The sequence below is a fragment of the Poecilia mexicana genome, unplaced genomic scaffold, assembly GCF_051168715.1.
Source record: "Poecilia mexicana isolate PSO_F unplaced genomic scaffold, ASM5116871v1 scaffold_10, whole genome shotgun sequence".
Lineage (NCBI taxonomy): Eukaryota > Metazoa > Chordata > Actinopteri > Cyprinodontiformes > Poeciliidae > Poecilia > Poecilia mexicana.
Window position 1 is genome coordinate 19,294,216 of NW_028263379.1, and position 21,464 is coordinate 19,315,679.

Below are 21,464 nucleotides of genomic sequence, written 5' to 3' on the forward strand. Positions count from 1 at the left end.
TGTTTTATCAATTATTAGTTAAATTATAAAGATTAAAATAAATAGGGAATAGAGCTTCAATATTTATTTTTATGGCTGAAGTTGTACCTTAAAATATGTATGTGGTGTTTATGGAAAAAAAAGGGTAATCTGGAATAGTCAAGGATAGGGAACTGTCTGTTTAGGAACCCCCAAAATGTGTTGTTATGATAGAGTTGACTGGGTTTCAGTCTTATATAGGTTTCCTTTGCCTTTCTGATATGAGTAAAACAAAGGATTGAGAGAAAATTAATTTATCTTTAGAGTAGTAAGTACTTACAGCAGCATAACACCCACTGAGGTATAGATTAAAGTCACCATAACCATCAGCTGGAGTTCATAAGCAGTGGTCAATGTTTCTGGATCCTCTTTTTCACAATAGTGTGGTCAGTTTAAATCCCAAATGTTTTTTTTTTACTTTGTTCAGGCCGAAAAAAGCAAACATTAGATATCCAAACTCTATTTGTGTTTGTGTTCAGGAACCCTCCATCCTTTCATCCATTATCTATACCTGCTCATCCCCTCTGGGTCGTAGGACAGCTGGTCCCTATCCCACAGTCACATAGGTGCCAGTAGAACATGCAAACTCCATACAGAAAGTCCCCAGGCCAGGGTTTGAACCCAGGACCTCTTTTGCTACAAGGCAACAGTGTAGCCAATTGGCCAGCTGTGCAGGAAGATTGATTATTTAAAAACTGCATTTAGGGAGCTAGCAATATGAATTATTGCAGATTTCAGAAAGGTAACTCAGATTTGTGTGGGGCCACATTGCATAACAGAACTGGATAAAATATATTAGCTTTCTTACCATAAACTAATTGAGAAAACAAATGGAGGTCATTTGACTGTCCATATTGAATTGGTTCTGTATTTAAGAGCATTGGATAGTGATTGAAACCTAATTGTTTCGGGAGCTTTCATTTGGGTTAATTGAATCATGGTGTTAGACAAATTTAGCTCTTAGTATAATTGGCCATTTAGAACATCAGTTTTCTGACTCTGTATAAAATAAAATCCTTATTACATTCAAGATGTATTCAAATTTATGATAGAAAACAAATCCCGTGTTGTGCGTCTCTTCGGATCATTACATATCGAACGTTGCCAACAATTGTAATTTTTAGGGGAAAAAAATCATTAAAGAATGAAAGAGTACTAACATTTTTTTATTATTATTACATAGAATCTTGATTATTTATTTTCTGATAACCAAAATGGCCACATTAGCATTAGGGTCACTAGGACTGAGCATACTTTCAGAACATTTACTTAAATGTTCTGAAAGTCTATGTTTGCCAAGAAAATGAGGATTCAAGAAGGATCTTTGCACAGCACCTGGCACTATGCACACATTTGTAAAAGACAAGAAAGGAGATCAACCGAGAGAGAGAAATAATACCAGACAAGATATTGTTGAGTCAGAAGTTGTAAAAGGACTTTCTTAGTTCAGGAAAAATATTCTCTTTTTGAGAAGATTGCTCTTGAAGAGGAGCTACATACAGGCCTAAATATTTAGTTTGTAACTATTTAACTTGTTAAATAAATATTAAGTTTGGAATTGTTACATTTATAAATGTATAGTTGACATGGTAAAGATGTCACTTTGGAAAGTGAACTCTCTCTCTTTTTTTTTTCTCTTGTGAAAGGCTAAATTACCCACATTACTTGCTAAATAACCCAAGTCATTCCAGTTAATTTTTGACTGTAACAGCAAACCATAGTTATCCAAATTGTCTGGCTTTTAGTACTTTTGAGATGTTTTTTTCCACCAAGGATAATCTTTTCATGAAGACAAGAGTTGCTTTGGCACATTATGATTTAATAATGATATGCAGAAGAGATTCGTTGATTCCTTCTTAAACTGGGGAGCTGTGCTGTTAGAGGAAATGGAAAATTAATAGCTGCTATATTATTACTTTAATCGAAGTGCTGGAAGATAAAGTAATAAAAACACATCAATTGCATCTCCCAAAATTATGAGCACAACTTTAAGAGTTTGAGAAGAACAGAAGGATCAGTTGAGATGAAGAGTGGTGGGAACAGACTGATGGAAACATATGATGAGAGCTAAAGAAGAAAAGGGACTCAGATTTATTACATTTTGTCCAACTTCAAAAAGCAACGATCTCAGAAGCAGAAACTTAGAGGCATTGTTTGGTTATTTATATATTAACCTCCCTCAGACATTATTATAAAGTTGAAGGAGAGCTCAAACTGCTTATTTGTTTGAAGTCATTTGAAATTCAACCATGCAAATCAGTGCTGCGGCGTCTTAGTCTTACTGTAGATAACTTGAACATGATGCAATATTTGTGTGAATGTTTATGGATTTCTGGGTTCGACCATCAGTGTTTCAGTATCCTAACAATATCTCAAACAGGCAATGTTTGATGTTAAAATTTGCCGGCGCACCCTGCGAAATAAGAAAATAGCTTGTTTTATGCAACAGTGGGAAACATTGCAGCAGAGATGCTCAGGTTACAGAGCTAATAAGGAAGCAGTGTAATATTTTAAAACCTAAGACAGAAATTGATGCTTGGCGGTGTTACATTTTTAAAATAACGAAAGTGGCATGGACATTATCTAATTATGCATATATTAATAGATGTAAATCTGCTTAAGTTTTGCAATAAGGTTAAGAAATCTCTGTCAACATATGTTTTTTACATATCATAGTGTTTTTTGTTTTTACATTCTGTTCAATTAAAGTCAAAAGTATAAAAACAGATTGAGTATTTCAGTTATTAAAAAGTTAGTAAAATAATCAAACCTTATACAATCACTCAGAAAAAAAGCAAAAAAAAAAAACACACCTGGAAACCGGGTCATTCATTTTAAATATTTACAATACAAACATTGTCGTAAGGGGAGCACAAATAACCCCAAGAAGTTTTTGAGGTCTTTCAGTCAACAGTAATTACAAATATTTTTTGATTAATTGACATCACCTAACTCTCTGACTGCAACGAGATACTCTAATTGTTCTTATGTATTCAGAATCAGAGCCGTGCACACATCCTTCCATACCAACGCCTCGTCGTGATTTCTAGAGACTCATTAGAAAGCCTGATGTCTCCATGCTGTTGAACAGAATGACAATAGGCACTTTATTTTCCTTTTTTTTGGTGGGGGCCGGGGGGGTGCATGTGAAACAAATGGTGTCAGATTCAGTTTTCATTCAAGAGTGCAGTATTAAATATTAAAACTGAATTAATACACTTCATTGTGAATGCTTACGTACCCCGGGGGGGAAGAGGGGGCAGCACCACAAAACAGGGAGCAGTGTCTGCATCACTCTGCATCCCGTACCTGCAGATTTTCAAGAGTAGGACTAGCTGCATGTCACATTGTGGTCAATGATTCATCATATCTTCCATAAAACTGTCTGAAAGTAGTGCTTCGAGATTCTCTATAGCAGATTAAAGCAAATCAACGTGATCCCTCTCTAACAATAGACTGCAGAGGCTTTTGGCAAGAATACATCACTGTAGAGTCTTAAAAAGCTTAAAAAGGTGCACAAGCCAAGTTTTTGTGATGTACAAAAAGACCAGTGCTGTTCGTATGAAATTGGCCTCCCTGACCAATTTCTCTTTATTTTCATCAATTTTAGAGAATTTTTTAAGAGTTCTATATTTCTAATACTAATTTGTTTTCTCTGATAACTTTGTACAATCATGTCATCTTCATTTTCTTGTAACCTCACTACAAATTATGGCTTAAGCTAAAGACTTATTGCAGGTTATTCAAATTCACCATAATTGATATTATATGTGTAAACAGACAATCTAATTCAACCAAAAGCATGAGTTTCATCACTACATGTTCAGAATTTCTTTTTTATAATTTTTTAATTTTTTTGCCTATTTTCCCCGTAACAGACTTGTTGAAGTTATGGTTTGATTGTACAGGGCCACAATGAAGGTGAGAACCTTTAAAACGATCGCTTTTGAGATCTACTGTATTAAGATTTGTTTTGTTATTTGTTTACTAAGCAATCCAAAACTGCTGGGTGGATGAGATAAGGGCTGAGATGTGATGCTTGCTAGTAACAATTTGCAAATGATATTTATCCAGCGGGGAAAAAAGACGATGATTGCTAACAGAAGAAGGCTTTGCGTGCGTGCTTGAGAGAAAAAGGATAGGTGTGTTAAAACGTAGCTACAAGTTTGTGTTTCATCTTGATTATGTGAATGGGTAACAGTTTTGTAAGACTTAGCTTAACTCAGTCGAATGCAATTTCTTCGCTCCTTTTTTTCGTTGCTTCAGCAGTTTCACAGGAGAGCGGAGCTCTTTCTCCCGCAAAGTTTCACCTCCGTTTTCTCTTTCTCTGTTTTCAGCCAGAGCGTGTGTGTGTGTGTGTGTGTGTGTGTGTGTGTCTCAAGTCTCACTCTTCACCTCTGACCCGAGGGCTGTCAGGCAGAAAGAGACACCATGTCCTCAGAAATCAGTGTTCACTCCTCTGTCATTCTCCGCCTTTCTACCTGCGACTCCTTTAAGTCCCATTAGATAACCCCCGATCCTCCTGTCACTCTTTCATCATTACCTGTGTTTGTTGTCACACTTTTCCCACACAACAGCCACCTCTTGCATTTCTGTCATGCTGTCTCTAATATGCTGTTTTTTCTCTATCGCCTCCCTCCGTCTCTATATTTAATCTTAGTCTCTCGCCCACACTGCACCTCGTGCTGTGCTAAATGAACAGGGAGGAGAAGGGGAGGAAACACTGTCAGCTGTAGGATGAAGGTGGGCTACGGGGAGGTGAACGAGGGGAGCGAAAGGAGCTGAAAGGCGGTGGAAGGATTACAGATGAAGAGCAGTCACAAACTAGGTAAACTGGATGTGCCATCCTGCATTTAACTTTGTCAAACAAAGACAAGGATCTGCCTGTTTTACTAGTGCGTTCTAATCCATGAGACTTGGCTAGCATTAAATAATACAGAGAAATTACCAGATAATAGAGATGCACAAAGGGAAAAATTATAAAAGAGAGAGGGAAAGAAAAACCCAAGATGTGCTGGCCAGAAATCAATACACACCGCAAGTATGTTTGAGCATCTGTTTCCTTCCATGCAGAATCACTCAGCCTTTAAACGCCGCAGGGAGCATCTTGACAGTGCGCTGCTTTTTATGACATCGCTTTGCAAACACAATGAGTTTAATTTACCAGTTGGTGGCTTTGCATTTTTAAAGAACTGTCTACAAAACGGCCTGTGTAAGCGAGGCCCCGTGGTCTTCGAGCGCGTGTGTGTGTGTGTGCGTGAGCGCGCACCTACATCTTTGCGGCGGCAACAGAGCGGTGAATGCTCCAGCGAGTCGAGTCCCCCTGTCATTTCAAGGTGAGCCTCATTTTTCAGCGGCCGATTGACAGGCTTTCGGCGCGTGCGTTTGTGTGTTACGGTAACTGAGATTTTGCTTTGCTGCTCTGTGATCACACCGCTTCTCCCAGTAACTATCTCTCACCCACTTGCCGCCAGAACAGAACAAACACAGCAAGATATTGGCCCTTTGAGACACGGTGCATGCTGCAGTTTGGGTTGCGCAGTCAATTTTTCCCCTTTATCTGGGTCGCAATTGAAAGCAACAGGGGAACATAACAGACACAGGCAAATTTGATAAAGGTCTGTTAAGTGGCAAAAAAAAAAAAATAAATTATTGCAGCAGAACCTTGCACTGAATTATCCAGAGAAATCCAACATTTAATTTGAGCCAGTGTGTTTATTCAGTGTGGAGGGAAAAATAAATGGATTTTAGCAACGCTTGCAATGCCAAACATATTGTTGTCCCTGCTGTTAATGCATTATGTTACTGTGGTTGTCAGTAGGATGGGATTTACTATTCTCCTTTAGCAGCACATGCAGTTGGAGCATTCAGACAAATAGATCTGTGTCTATTTTTCTTTATACCATCATAGTAAATTGTCTAGAATCCCGAATTTGAATCTGGTCTTCTGTTCTCCTTTCCACTCCCCCTACTGGGGTTTTTATAGGATCTATAAAAACCCCAGTAGGTAGTTGGGGATTAAAATGGCCATTTGAGAAGTTTGGTTTCGTGTCTGGTGACCCATATATATACTAATTAGGCCAAACCTTTTGGGACATTGTTTTATTCAAAGACACCAATATTTTTGCTGAAACATACCTTAACGGAGAGGAGGCTCTGATCAATTGTCAAACCTTGGCTTGAATAGGAGAAAAGGCTGCGGCAGCGTGGGGCAGTGATGTTCACCTTTTGGAAATTCGAAGATCCACAAGCCTTTTGTGGATCTGAATAAGGCTTGCGGCCATGATCCTGTCCTCAGTTTGGTGTCCTGAAATCTAAAATGTGTCCTTTTCTCAACTGACATTTACATAGCAGCCAATCCAGTAGGGCCATTCATTTTCCTTGCTGCTGATTGGCTGTACCCCCAAGAGCAGAGAAAAGGAAGACTGTAGATGTTAGGTCCTGTGTGAGGGCTAAGATGGTTCCACTGTGCAAATTGATGCATATTGAGGTGATGCAAGGCACATTAGGTGTTTGAACTATGAAAATAGGCAGTAATAGGCATTTGAGCCTCAAGTTGCAGATTTTAGCTATCTGCGCCCGACTGTGGTTCCTCAACCCAGTAGACACTTGTCTGCTGTATGACATAATCATAGTACAAAAGGCATCATGCGTTCCTAGTTAGTTGGAAAGGAAACTTCTTTTTGTCTAGTTGTCCAGGGAATCGCAAGTCAGTTTGACTTTTTAAAAATATATTTTCAAAGAAGCTTGCCGTGAAGAGTTGCTCCACAGTATTTATAATTTGGAAACTGGTTAGAAGGTAATCAGCAACTCAAACATGCCTCAACGACGTGAATCCAAATCCAGTCACTCTTTGGCATCACAACCTGCCTTTAAAACATGTCCAACTATCTTGGGAGGATGCTCCAAGCTCCCTGGGATGTCGCGACACTTCTTCAGACTGTCTTAATGCAATCTCTCGCTGAGTCAATGATGCTGAGATCAGAGCCCAGCGGGGGGTTCATCACTTGTAGCAGGACTTCAGGTTCAATTCTTGACTTCAGGGTGTTGTGAGAAAAATCTGTTACAGCAAGTGATGATGGAGCCATTTCTCAACAAGCTAAACATGTCTTCAGCTTGTTCTAACAAGCACAAGGAACAAACTACAGTACTGAGAAAAATATTTATATCTCTACAGATTTCTTTAGTATTTTATTTTATTTTTTTATGATTGCACTAATTGTGGGATAAAATGACAAACACATGTTGACGGGCAAAGTCACAGTCACTGAATCACGTTGAGAGTTATTATCTGTATATGAAGACACAGTGATATGGTGGCAAACGTTTCCAGGAATGGTTAGCCAATCAGAGTTACTCTGAGCATATAAATGGCTCATTAAGAAGGTAACAGAAGAACCGGTACAAAATCTAAAGCTCTGCTGGCCTTGACGCTTTAAATAAGTCAGTGTGTAAAAATCTATGGATAAATTCTAGATTAAGAACAAAAAATGTTTTTGTTGCTGTTGATTGTTGTTTAGTATTTTATTAGCAAAATCGGTGTTTTAATTGAAAATGTTGCTTACTCTGCCGATTTACAGACCCTGCAATTAACACAATTGACAATTTTAATCGAGTCCCAACAGGAAAACTAAATGTATATGGGAAAGATAAGGGTGTGACTGAAAAGATAAGGATGCATAACAAAAATAAATAAATAAATAAAAATCTTATCCAGCAAAAATAACTTATTCAGGATTTTAGAACAACAGTATTATGACAACAGTCAAACATGGTGGCGGTAGTGGGATGGTCTGGGACTGCTTTGATGCGTCTGGGTTGGATAATTAGCCATAATTGATTGAGCCATGGATTTTATTCTCTGTCAGAAAAACGCAAAGCAAAATATGCAGCCATCCGTCAAGGTCCCTGAATTAAACTGTCTTGTGCAGGACGATGCTTATCAAAAGCACACCAGTAAGTCCCCCACTAAAAACAAAAAGAAATGAATGGCTTGATGAATGTCTGGACTTGTATCCAATTGAGATTCTGCGTAATGACCTTAAACTTGCCTTTCATGCTTGGAAACCCTGCAGTGGGGCATAAAAAGCACAAATGCTATTAGAAAATGGTGCCAAAGTTCCCTCGCAGTGTGTGAATGACTCATTGCCGGATATTGCAAATAGTTCATGGCAGGTTTAGCTGCCAATGGTGGCACAAGGAGGGTCTAGATTTGGTGGGCAATTACTTCTTCACACAGAGCCAGGTTGATTTGAGCTTTTATTCCCCCCCTGAATAGATGAAAACGTGATTTAAAAATCTGTGTTTTGTATTTACTCTGGTTCTGATGCCTGATGCTGTCCGCTCGTGTCTTAGTGTTCATAAATAACGAGCATCGCTCCTGCAACGAACCCCGGCTCGGCCACAGGTTCGTGTGCAACGTTGCAGATGTAAAGCATGTACATGCTCTCGATCCTGGATCGCTGCTTGCTTCTCTTGCTGTAATCGGCTGCTGATCTCGTCTGTTTTTAAGTGTTACGCCGTGGCATTTTGTTTTGCCTCGCAGAAGCACAAATCCGGTGACGGTCTTTGAAAAGAAAAAGGAAACCGGCTCAGCCGTTTCTGCAGCTGGTTTCTTATGCATTTTAATTGCGTCCAGCTGTATTGTGTAGTGACAGTGCACTTTAATCAGCATTTTAAGTGAAGAGCCAGATGCCATAGAAAGGTTAATGTTCATATCACAAGAGCCGGCTGTCTCTGTGAAGCACAGATAGTAAAATATGCAAGCGTCTCTCTCTAAGACTCTTATAGTCCAACATGCAACGTAAGAAGTTAATGAGTGTTCAGAGACTCAGGTCCTCTAATCCTATTTGTCTAACAAATAAGTGAATGAGTGTACGTACCATTGCCCCCCTTATGTCTGTGTGGTAATTTCCACAGTAAAATGATAAACTTTCTGTGTGCACGGGGGGTTTGACATGATTTTTTTTTTTGGTTGTTGTTTGTTCTACTGGCCAATTAAAAAGAAAAATGTATTTTTTTCTTTGAGAAAACCTCTGATTAGAACAAACAGTCCAGTTGGGCGTCCTTCTAAAGATCTTGTGTATGTATTTATATTTAGCAGCATCCATAAAATAAAATAAATTAATTAATTTAAAAAAAACGGAAAGACATATTGAGAGGGACTGCTGCTTGTTTTTCATATTCGCATCTGCTCGGAAATTATATAGTGGCGAGAAATTACTGGAAAAGAATAATTTCCAAAATGTTGCATATCTGACATGATAAATAACTCGTCTATAGTCATCGAGTCCAATGTTCCAGCACAGGTCAAAGGTTAATGCTGCAATATGCTAATTATATAATGATGCACAAACAAACTCATTATCATCAGTTTTATAACGGATTCAGAGCCTTGTTTAGCCGCCTTTTATGAGATGGAATTACGAATAGAATCGCTTGAAGAGCAATGCGCTGTTTCAATTGAAAAACCCTCAGACACTCCAGACAACAAATAAAAAGAGCATTTAGAAAAAGAGACCAATATTGGCAAATCCATCTAGTGGTCTGATTCATTTGTTTTGTTGCTGGCTGGAGGAATTTATGTGTCGTGTTGGTTGAGCAGCAGAGCAGAGAAACAAACAAAAAGCTGAATATTTATGAGCTATTTCCAACCAAACATCCAACAATGAGAGATGAGCTTGATATAGCGAAGAAACCGTTCCGGTGAGGTAATACGGGGAAACAGAATGTCCGACTTAAGGTGCACAACCAAACCACTCCCATATCAGCGGTTAGTCAGATGTGATGAGTTGTTTTTTTTTTTTGTTTTTTTTATAAACCGTACTTTTATTATTTCATCTGTTTCATCTCAACTCTGAATATTTTCACCTGCTTTTCTCCTGTTTTGTTCTCTAAGTGCTTTTCATCCTTCTCGTTTTTATGCTTTTGTAGCTTTGACAACTCTTGAAAATAAAACTTCTCTTAAACATTTCATCAGAAGTCTGTACCAGAGAAAAAGCTGCACAGAAACAGATTATCAGCAAATTCTAGGATTCTTTTTTCTTTGTGCAGTCTAGAAAGTGACTAAAACCAGTAACACTTGATTTATTACCTTCTCTTATGCATCTATGGTGACCTCACCAGCATCTCCCCCTCATCCTTATCTCCCTGCCCTCCTGACTTCCCAGCCCTTCTCTCTTTTTTCCCCTGCATCTCATCTGTGTCTCGTCACTTTATCACAGTCTTTCTGGCTAACAGAGCGGTTAAAGTTCTGGCAACACACACAAACCACACGCACTCACACACACTCACACACACTCACAATGGCACAGTTTTCTTTTTATTCATCCACCTTGTCTCCCTGTCAGTCCTCCTTTAACCTCCATTTGCTCTTTCTCTCCATCATCCGTCACTCTCTGGAGAGAAGCAACGGACTGAAAGCAAATTCAGGCTTAATGTCGTCACCTACTGATGAGGTTTGTCAGGTGTGATTTGCATTAAACTATCCAGATTTAAATTTCCCATTCAATCTGTTCTCTGTTATGTTTGGCGGTGTTTTATTAATAGACGGGTAGTTAACCTCTCATTTATAATTAGAATATATATCATTTAACTTCAGTAACATCAGAAGTGTAATAACATTGAATGCTATTGACGTAAAACAAGCAAAAAAAATGTGACAGGGAAACAAACCTTTTGATATTTAAAAGTTTTAATTATCCTTTTATCACTTATTTATTTTACTTTTAGATTATTTTTACCATTATTGGAATATTCCCATCATCGGAGCAGAATTATCATTTTTGTGTATTTCATTTGAACTCCTCTAATCAATAATCAGAAGCTCAAGTCTATAAAAAACTTCTCTCTCTCTTTTTTTTTGGTTATCATTTTGTTAATTACATCTCATCTCAAACCCAAACCTTTTTTTTCTGGTCTATGAACTTATCAAACAATTCACTTTTTTTAAATTCAACAAAAAAAAATCACTTGAGGATATTTTTTATCTTTTATTTTTATTTTTATTTATTTATTTTTGCTCAATTTAAGAATATTACCACCATTAATTAGTTTTATTCCTTGACATGTTGCAGCCCTTTGAGTCGAAAATCAATATCGGTCAAAATAAGAATCAGCAAGTTGCACCAAAACAAAAACAACAAAAAAAACAGATTTCGGCCTAAAAAAAATCAGATTGGGCTTGAGAACATGTTTGGTGCAACTGAACATTTTAAGAGAGACTCTGTCAGAAAATAGGAAGATTACAGCAACAGTCAGCATCAAAAGTCTCATTAGAAATTAAATGGACAAAATCAAGGAAATGTTCAGATAAAAATGCGTGTCCTCTGGGCAAAACTGTAAGCAGAGCCCACATTGACAGCAGAAGTGCAGAAGCGTTGGTGTGCTGCAGCACCATTAAACTGTGCTGGAGCAATGAACAAACAGCAGATGTTTGTACATGGAAGAGTAAAACTCGCCTCAATAAAGAGTCCAACATCGGTTTTGCTCAAAAATAAAAAAAGATTCTGAGGGGAGTGTTCATGTTGAAGATGTGAAAGTGAATTTGGAACTGAGCGTTTTGCAGCAATCAACAAATAACTCTGGAGTAAAAAAAAAAAAAAAAAAAAGAGAGAATTTGATCCAAAAGCAAAACAACTTTGACAGCTCTCGAGTATTAGGGAAAGTACTTCTCTTAGGGGTTTTGCAGAAGCGCTCGTCAGAGGAAACGCTGCACAGATAAACAGATTATCAGCAAATTCTGGATTTGCACATCATGCAGTTAGTCAGGAAATTTAGAACAATCGAAAGAAAGCGAAGGAATCTGTCACTTTTCAGTTTCACACGCTGTTGGTACAAGTCTAGTAAATCTTGCCCTGTAATGTTTTAGCTCATACTGTGTCCAGAGCTGTATTTTAAACTGAGAAGGTTGCAGACATTTTAGGGTCACAGGTCATATATCCAGACTGCCTCTGCAGTACATTCGTGTGTTAACTCATAATGTACTCATCGTCCTGTTTAAATCATTTGAGCGTGCATTTACCTTGGGTTGACCTAACACCAACAGTAGCTGCTAAGTGCTCCAACCATAACTTGAACATTAGAATTCACTTACTTACATTAGTAGGACACAAGAAAGGAAGACACGTTGCTGTGACGGGGCCACATTAACCGGATTTATGTCTCCAAAGTCAAAGGCTTACCTTGGCTGCACACATCGCAGACACATTAGAGTTCACGAGTGATTTTAAAGCTACACCTGCTGCCCTGACGACCAGCTCAGTGGCTTTCAATAACAATTAGGAGAAACACACACACACACACACACACTTCCACACATGAAGGTTTAGAATCCTCAATGAAAGCTAAAAGAAACATCGTTAATATTGTAGAATAGAACATGCAAAAATAAGCACCCGCTGAGCACACCAACACACACACACACACACACACTGTACGCAAACGGAAACCGATGCAGTCATATGCATCACATCCTGCTGTTTCAGATGGATGTGATTTTATTCCCACATACTTACAGTGAAGCTCAGTGTTGATGTCATCACATAACCTTCTTAATGAAAACACACGAATGCACATCTTAAACTCAACATTCAGGTTTTGTAAGTATAAATAGACCAATAAAACTATAAAACTTAAACAGACACAAGTCAGACAGTGTTTTCTGCTATTTAGTTGTACAGTGCAGATTTTTTTTTTTCCTACTGTTGCAGCTGCTTCCAAACAGTCCCAGTTCCCTCCATTCAAATATCCAGCCAGCGTCTTTAATCTTAAATGAAGTGCTCTGAAACGGGGGGAATATTCCTGAGAGGGTCAATACAGTCCTGGATATAAAAGTACCTTGTAAGCTTTTATGCCGTCTCTCCTCTATACACACTCCACTCCACACTCAGTAATATTCTCTAACAGCTTTCTTTGCTCTTGTTTCAGAGTCACTTACCGTTTCTTGTGCTCCTCCTTGGTCAGCATGCTTTTCCTCCCTCCTTCTTGGTGCGTCTCTCTTGTAGCTGGTAGTCCTTTAGTCCTCGCCAGCGCTCTCTCCTCTCCTCTCCTGACTCTTTACCGCTCTCTATCTCTCCCCGTCTCATTCTGACGCTGCTGATCCTCGTGGAGCCCAGTGATTCTCTCCCTCCCTCTCTCTCTCTCCATCTCTACCTCCCTCTCGTTCTTCCTCTCCTTAATCGATTTCTGTCTCTGCTTCTACCTAATGCAATTTTCTCATTAACTCTTGCATATATCTGTTTTTTTTTTTTTCTTAAATCCTGTCACTCTGTTATTAGAACCCCTTCTTTGACTCAATCTTTTTCCATGGTATTCCCTTTTAGAGGCTTATCCCAGTGGAATGCTGTAGTTCTGGTGTAGTTCATACATCAACCGTGGCACGAAAATGGACCCAGTTAAACTTTGGCAGCACAGAAGTGTCTGCTCCTGGGAGACGAGCCAGGACACACACACACACACACACACACACACACACACACACACACACACACACGCACGCACGCGCACGCACACATGCATACACCGAAATGTGCACTGTTGCTTGGGTCACTTGCTTTTCTGGCCGAACAGTCTACTACTGCTCACTTAGTGACTTACGTTCACCGATACGTTCTCTAAAGCTCTCTCGCCTCCTTTTTGCCCCATTTCTACCTCTTATCACCATCCGGTTCTCCTCTTTTATCTTTGTTCCTTACGCACACCTAATTCTCTGCCTTCGCCTTTCCTGCCACTCATCCTGCTTTGATCTGATCGTGTGTCTGTGCCAACATTCGTTCCTGCTGCGGATGACATCACTTTCTTCTGACGGTAAAAAAAAAAAAAAAAAAAAGATGGTAAAAGTAAACACCGCGTCAGCCTCAAATTATGCGTAATGATGATTACTTTGTCTTCTCAGTGTGGCAGAAACTCTCTGATTGCTAATTAATTTTCTCGTTTGTCTTGCATCGTAAAAGACTGAATTATGAAATAGATCTTTAGTTGTTTTTTTTTTCCATTAAAATTTCAAACATACTTTGAACGCATTTTTCTGAATGTCGAGGTTTCTTGCAAAACTACTCGTATCCCTTCAACTTTGTCTGCATTTTCTTACCCTTATCACACACACCCAATAATTTACTGAAAACTCAGAATTAAATCCAGCGAAACCAGCTGCCTTCAGAACTCATTTAATTAGTTAATATGGTCAATGTGTTTGTAGTTTAGGAAATTAACGGCTGCTCTGTGAACACCATGAAGGTTTGTTAGAGAACATGAGAGAGTAAACGGCATCAGTGAACCCGCCAGACAAGTCAGGGATAAAGAAGCAGAGAAGTTTGAAAAAAGCTTGGGCTATGAGGCAATCGGACCATTCATCTCAGAAACAAAGAAGCTGTCAGTATCTCTGCAGGAGCTGCAGCTTTGGGGAGAGAACGTGTTCACAGCACAACCCCAAAAAATCTGATTTTGAATGGAAGAGTGGCAGGACTGTTAAATTTGTAAAAGAGAATAACGAGAAGTCACTTCTGTGGTTTACTGCAAAAAAAATGCAAAAGATAAGATCCCCCCCAACAGACAATGAAAGCACAGTGGTGGCAGCATCATGCCTTGGTTTGCTTTTTAAAAACAGTAGCATGGTGGATGAAAATGTGACCAAGACTGGTCACTTAGAGCAGCGCCACAGCCCTTCATGTACAGCCAGCGCTGACCTAAATCTGATTAGAAAAAAATAATCATATGCAAGACTACACGACTCATCTTCACAGATGCTCTTCATCCAGTCGAAATAAAAATGTGTCACATTTTTCAGATTTTGTATTTGACAAAACCTTGAAAAACACGATTTGTGTTCCAGTTCAGTGACAAATTCCCTTTGTCCCGATCTAGCCGCATAAATTCCCAGCAAAAATGTGACAAAACCCTAAAAGAATTTCAAGAAGTACGAGTGTCTTCAAAGACGAGCCAGCTGAAGTTGCGTCAGTCCCTAAATGTATTTGTGCATTAATGTTTCTAGACTTCCCCCAACATCCTGAGTGAGATTTCAGTTACTATTCACCGAGTGTTTCTCTGATGCAGCATCCTCATGAGTGTCCCCAGCGAAACCCCCTCCCTTATCTGAGAATAACCAGTGATATATGCGCCACGGCAAAGTGGTTGACTCACCTTGTGTTGTGTTTCGGTTGACCTCTAGTGAGAGAGAGAACAGCTCCTGTACGCGCGCTTGTACCGATGTAAATGGGGTTGTGCACACACATGCAGGCTGAAGCGGCAAGAGGGGTCTGATGCGAGTGATAGCTGTGTTAGAGCATGGTCACAGCTATTTGATTCTGGAGTGCAGGATGAGAGGAGAAGGATGTCATTGTCAAAGAGAGAGACGGAGAAGGGAGGAGAAGGAGCGGCGCTGTGTAGGCAGGAGAAAGAGAAAAATCTCCGTATTTTAGCTTGCAAATATCTCATTCGATCCCATTTTTCTAGTCCTCCTGTCCTCTCATCTGCACACTTTTATTCCGTTCTCCTTGAACTCCCTCCTTCCCTAGTTTTTCTCTCTCCTATTAGTATCACCTGAATTTGTCTCCTTGCTCTTGACTTGAGGGGGGGAAAGAAAAAAAAAAAAAAATGAGGACACATTGATCTGTTTCCTTACCAGACCGCTATGTTCACGTTCATGCTCCAAATGCAAAGAGACCCCCCTAAATCTTTGTCTCAGACAAATACTCACTGCAGCTCTAATTAAACCACCTGACAATCCATCTCTACCTGTAGGCCCCCTTAGCTTTATATCTCACCCTCTGGGTCTGGGGAAACATGCGGGCTCATGTGTGTTTGTGTGTAATAGAGCGAGGTCAAAGACGAGTTTGTGTCTGGAGCGGTGCCGCAGGCTCCCAGCAAGGCTTTTTATTTTTTAGGTGTTCTGTTTAAAAATAAAAAATAAAAATATTGGAAAATCACAGTTGTGAGCCATGTAATGATTTCCCACCTGGGAGGAAGCCTCAAATGGAGCAATAAAGGATGGAAGATGGAAAGAAAAGAGCAAAAGGTAGAAAGGAGACACAATTCAAACCTAATCTTTCTGCTTGTTAAACCTAGTCATAGTTACGATGTTTCGATGTGTTATTTTAATGCTTACTTTACTGGCTCCTGTATTCAGGTTTTAGCTGTGTGATGACATCCTGTCTTTTTTTTAAAAAAGGTTTAAATGCTTCATACACAATGTGAAAATCACCTCCCTTTTCAACACTGGTAGGGATCGTGCTGGTCCATGTGACACACATTTCTTTGGGTTATAAACTCTTCCTGCTTAGTTTTAAATTGCATTAATTGTGATTTAATGTCTCCCCACCCCCCGAGTGTCTCTAGGGGATTCTTAATGTGTACAATTAAACTTTGGCAAATTAAATTAAAATAAATCCAGGAGGAAGATTGCCTTTACTCATAAATTTCAAATGTAAGTTGTGCATAAATTGGGTGAGGGAGAGAGGGTTTATACCATACCATACCAACTTTATTTATAAAGCACTTTAAAACAACCACAGCTGATACAAAGTGCTGCACATCAAAACACAACATAACAATAAAATAAAAAATTAAAAACTTACAGTTTAAAAACAAAAAGATACAATTTAAAACTAGATCTTGCTGGAGTTGAAAGCCAAAATAAAATAGATGGGTTTTAAGACAAACTTTAAAAGTATTTTATGTAGAAAAGTTGCAACAACTCAAATATGGGTGCATATTCCTGCACACTTTTAGACACAGCTTCTAGACAGACCGATAGCCACAAAAAACTCTGTTCTCACTACCAGAACCTGATATTGAATTAATGTCGCTGTAAAAGTAAAATATAAATTCAATTGTGTATTCTGAGAAAATACCCATGTATATTTAATGAGCCGGTGAACACTAACGTGCCTCACAAGTGCAGCGATCTGTTTCTGGCTGGGCTGTATTTCTCATTTATTTATTTAGCTTGGTCTAAATGTTTTATCATTTAGTGTAGGAGCATGAAAGAAGAGCTAACCAGCAACTGTAAGCTGGCAGGTAAAACATTTATTCAAACCAGTCAGTTTAAAGGCTGAACGTTAACATGTACACGTGCTCGTTTCATCTGTTCAGCGTCATGAACGGGATACGTACGAATGCATCTGCGCTTCACCGTTGCTGTCCATGCAGCAGTGGCCGTGTCAGCACACATTTCCACTTTGCCTATTACAATGACTAAAAGTTTTCTTTCCGAAAAAAAAAAAAAAGTTTTTCAGCATTTCGATTATACCCTTTTCTTAACTTTTTCCTCAGTACCACAGCGAGGCTTAAATATTTATGTATTCCTGTCACCGCTGTGTGTAAACTGATACTAAAAAATGTCATTATGTTGTAAAATTCAACCAATTTCCACCATAAAGTGTGCTCTGTGGCTTCTGGGTTTTTTTTACTGTAGTAAAGCTGAATAAATATATATATATATATATATATATATATATATATATATATATATATATATATATATATATATATAGCCTATATATATATATATATGTATACATTTTTTTTTCATTTTTGTCTATATTGCAGACATTTTTCAAGGAACTGTCATTTCAAAGCAAGTTAGAAATTACAGCTTTTAATATGTTTTAATCAACTCTGACCAGAGTGAGAGGATGGGAGTGAAGGACATTGCCTCAACGAGCCCTGAAATCCCTCTTTTGACACCGGTGATGGCTTTATTAATACACAGCTGGCAAATGTGCTCTCCAAACTTTTTAGCATCTCCTTGAAGGTGCTAATGAAACACATTATTTAGAGCGCAGACAAACAGTTTGCCCCCTTGAGCATTTAGACCTATTCTCTGATAGGTCTTCAGAGGATAGTGATTACAGTGAAATAGGACAATGCAGCACATGACCTGCACTTTAATTTGCAGACATGCACAGGCAAACACACACACACACACACACACACACACACACACACAGAGTGATCATGGAGGCGAAAATCCTCCGTCAAATAATATCGGTAAGTGACCAAGTGCGTGGGTGGGTTCCTAATCTTGTTACTGTTCAGTGGCTGCACACTAAAGAGGAAGCGATTGAAGAGAAAGGCAGACTTGAGTTAATTGTCCTGTTCAGTCCTGTCTGTAGATTCCGAGTATTTGGGGGATGGTAGACACATAAAATTGTATAAATAGATTAAACTCCCACATTTATGTCTTTGGAATGGACAATAACAGTGGAGTTGGGTTTTAAAGCCAGAAGTTGATTATATTAATATCACCACTGAGTTTAGAAATAAAATTAAGGTAGTTGAGTAACGGGATACGTCCGGTAATTAGTCAGTGCATAGATGTCAGATTAAAATGGTCTCCTGGCACATTTAATAGGGGAGCATGCAGGAGAGGAGGAGTAGAGGAAGAGAAGAGAGAGATAAAAGATGCGAGTCTTCAGAAGTGGTCTCTGGTGTCACTACATTGCAGAAGTTAGCAGGAGGAAAATGGCTTCTCGTGCACTAAGTTCAAACAGATTCCTTTTAGAATCTAGGAGTCTTCATATCCAGTGACATATTTATTTAATGAGCCTTTTCATGTAATTGAATAGACGCTCTAGTGTCAATTTATGGGTCTCTATTTGATTATTATTGTGACAAGCTTCCGGTTTTCTCCTTCAGAGCGAAAAGAGAGAGAAAAAAAGCACAAATTATACACACCCTACTTATTTTGATGCGACGGGAAAAGGTGAAAGCTGTCACCGCACTGGATGCCGTTCATCTCTCATCCTCAATTAGCCATCCATCATCTCTCTTCTCTTTTGCTTGCCTCCCCTTTTTCGCTGCCAGCTCTGGTGGATAATTTCACCCAAGCGCTGGCATGCAGAAATACCTGTACATCTGTGGGGCTCTGTGGAACAGATTTGTGATCTTTATGTGGATTTGAGTTAAAGATCTGGAAGCACTCAAGCAGAGGAAGAAAACAGAAAATAAGAGCAGCCTCAAACCAAGGCTTTTGATTCTGTGCTCCTGTTAATGTCCAAATGATATCCAGATTAGTTGGTCAGAATTTTTAATCACTATTTAATGATAATACAAAAAAAGAAAATTTGTCCAAGTAAGGGTTAGGGAGACCTACATACCAGACTAGCTACTTGCTCTGAATCTCTATTTTTATGTTTAATGTAAATGTTCATAAAGAAAAAAAAAAAACTACCGGTAAACCATAATTTGAAAAACATTTGTAGATGTTTTTTTTTTTTTTTAATTACAATTCAGTCACAATATGGTAACAATCTCACATTTACTTTGTGATAATGTAATAACTTGCTAATTTAATGTAATTACTAAAATAATTGCTATGCAACATTAGAATATACCAACACTTCTGGTATCCAGCTGCAGTCGTTCAAATTCAAAAAGAGCATTAAAAATAGTATAATGTTAATGCAAATATAATGTAAATAATAATGATCACTAATAATGCAGAAAAACATCGCATTGTTGCATTTGCATTGATTGAATAAGATAAAAAATAATGTCAAAAGTATGTGTACACTACTGACAAAAAATTGTTAAATTTGAAGCTACATAATGTTGCTGTTATTATGTACTTGTAGTATTAAAGCAGTTTTATCCATTACATAATATTCCTTATTTTGACCATATTTACGCCGAATTGTCTGCCGCTTTTCTCAAATAAAAATTTGGGCAGCTTTAGTGCCTTGTGTGTTTGACTCTTACATAAGCCTCTGATAAATCTTCCCTCTGTCTCATGTAAGCCTATGAAGGTAATCTAGAAATAGAAAAGACCGCCGGTCCCCTTGGCAATGGTTTTGTTTGTTTATAGCAATTATGATAATTTGGGAATAACATTTCGTTGCCCTCTTGTTGGCACATGCAGGCACTTTAAAAATAACATCAGGCATAACACGTTTTCCTGCTGAGACTGCCATCCTGCAGCACGATCTCGTTGACGCTTTTTGACTGGAATGCTAATGTCATGACTTACCGAGCGGCAGAGCTGGTGTCTGCAGGTGTCTCCTTACCTGAAAAAGATGGAGCAACAATTGTTTTTTTTTTTGTTTGGTTTTTTTCCAGTTCTTGGCTTCAGATGAAAACCTTCAAGAAAAGTAATGTTGCCTTTTCCCCTCCTTCTGTTTTATTTTGTTTTACCTCTTTTAGTCGAGAGTTGTTGCCTGCATGACAGCTATCCTGAGTCAGATGGATGATCGTCATTATGCCACGTACATAGAAACCTTCACTGGAACTACTGATCTAGTGGTAACTTCACACACACACACACACACACACACACACACACACACACACACACACACATGCACACCTCCAAATTTGCAGGCAATGAGCAATCTTTTCAACTAGATTGCTGAAGGTTTTATAGGAAGTGATTCACTTTTTTTTTTTTTTTCGTTTTAATCGCAGGACTTCCTGATGGAGTCCTTCCTGCTTTTCAAGGACCTGATTGGGAAACATGTATATCCCTCTGACTGGATGGCCATGATCATGGTGCAGAACAGGTCGGTACTTCTTAATGAGCAAAGCTGACATGCTTGCATTTACACAGGGCCTAGAGGTTGGACGATGCACAATCGCGAGATCCCTTCATTCTGCTAAATAAGCCACAGCAGCCCTGCTATACGGCCTGCTGTTCGACCCATGAGGCATGGCGCTACATCTTAAAGGACTGTCAACATCCACAATGAATTGTTCATCTGCACTAACCCACACTGAGATGAGTTAGAGATAGTGAAGCCGGGATCAGGGCTGTAATGATGAAAACGGCTGATGTGACAAATACGCTGGTGTGGGCCGACTGATGGAGCAAAACTCTATCAATGAAAGGAGCCAGAGGGGAGGCTAAAGCTGTGAAGCCAATAGGTGGAAGAGAAAGTGAAGTAAAAAAGAAGAACAACTCACTCTGTAGACTAGGACTTGGGAAGAAGTGTGCAAATATAGCATTTGAGTCCCACTACATAGAAAATGTAGGAGGAGGGGGAATGAGAGTGGATGTCATTTGGCTCTGGATAATGATGATAGATAGTGTTTGGGCCAAAAGAGGCTGGAAGCCGTTTCTCCTTAAGTTCAAAAATGCATTAAATAACATCTCACTGATACCTCTGCACTCAGTGTGTCGAGCTGCTGTCATGCTTCTGCCGGCATAGAAGAATAGCAATAGTTAAAAAAAAAACCCTGAAAAAGCAGTTTACAGTATGAAACGCCATGAAATTCCTTATCTAGAGAGAGAAAAAAAACTGTTTTTGATGCACTACACATTTTTATTCATTGAATTCTTTTTTTTTTTTTTTTGTTCTCACACAAGATTAGTTTTGTTATTGATCATTGCAGTGCCAATGTAAAGGGTTACATCCATTTATCACGGATCTGATTTTTATTTTAAATATGGGTCTTTAATGAAATTTTCATTCATCTAACAGATTTAATTAATTTCAAAAATATTAATTGCCTTCACA

At 38.7% G+C, this 21,464-nt stretch overlaps 1 protein-coding gene across 1 annotated transcript in view; it reads left to right on the forward strand.

Moving 5' to 3' along the window:
• dock2 (dedicator of cytokinesis 2) overlaps positions 1-21,464 on the forward strand; it is a 102,203-nt gene that overhangs the window by 58,368 nt on the left and 22,371 nt on the right. The window contains exons 27-28 of the mRNA XM_015001292.2: positions 20,155-20,253; positions 20,416-20,510. Of these exons, the coding sequence (XP_014856778.2) occupies positions 20,155-20,253; positions 20,416-20,510 (194 nt within the window). The remainder of the gene's footprint in view (positions 1-20,154; positions 20,254-20,415; positions 20,511-21,464) is intronic.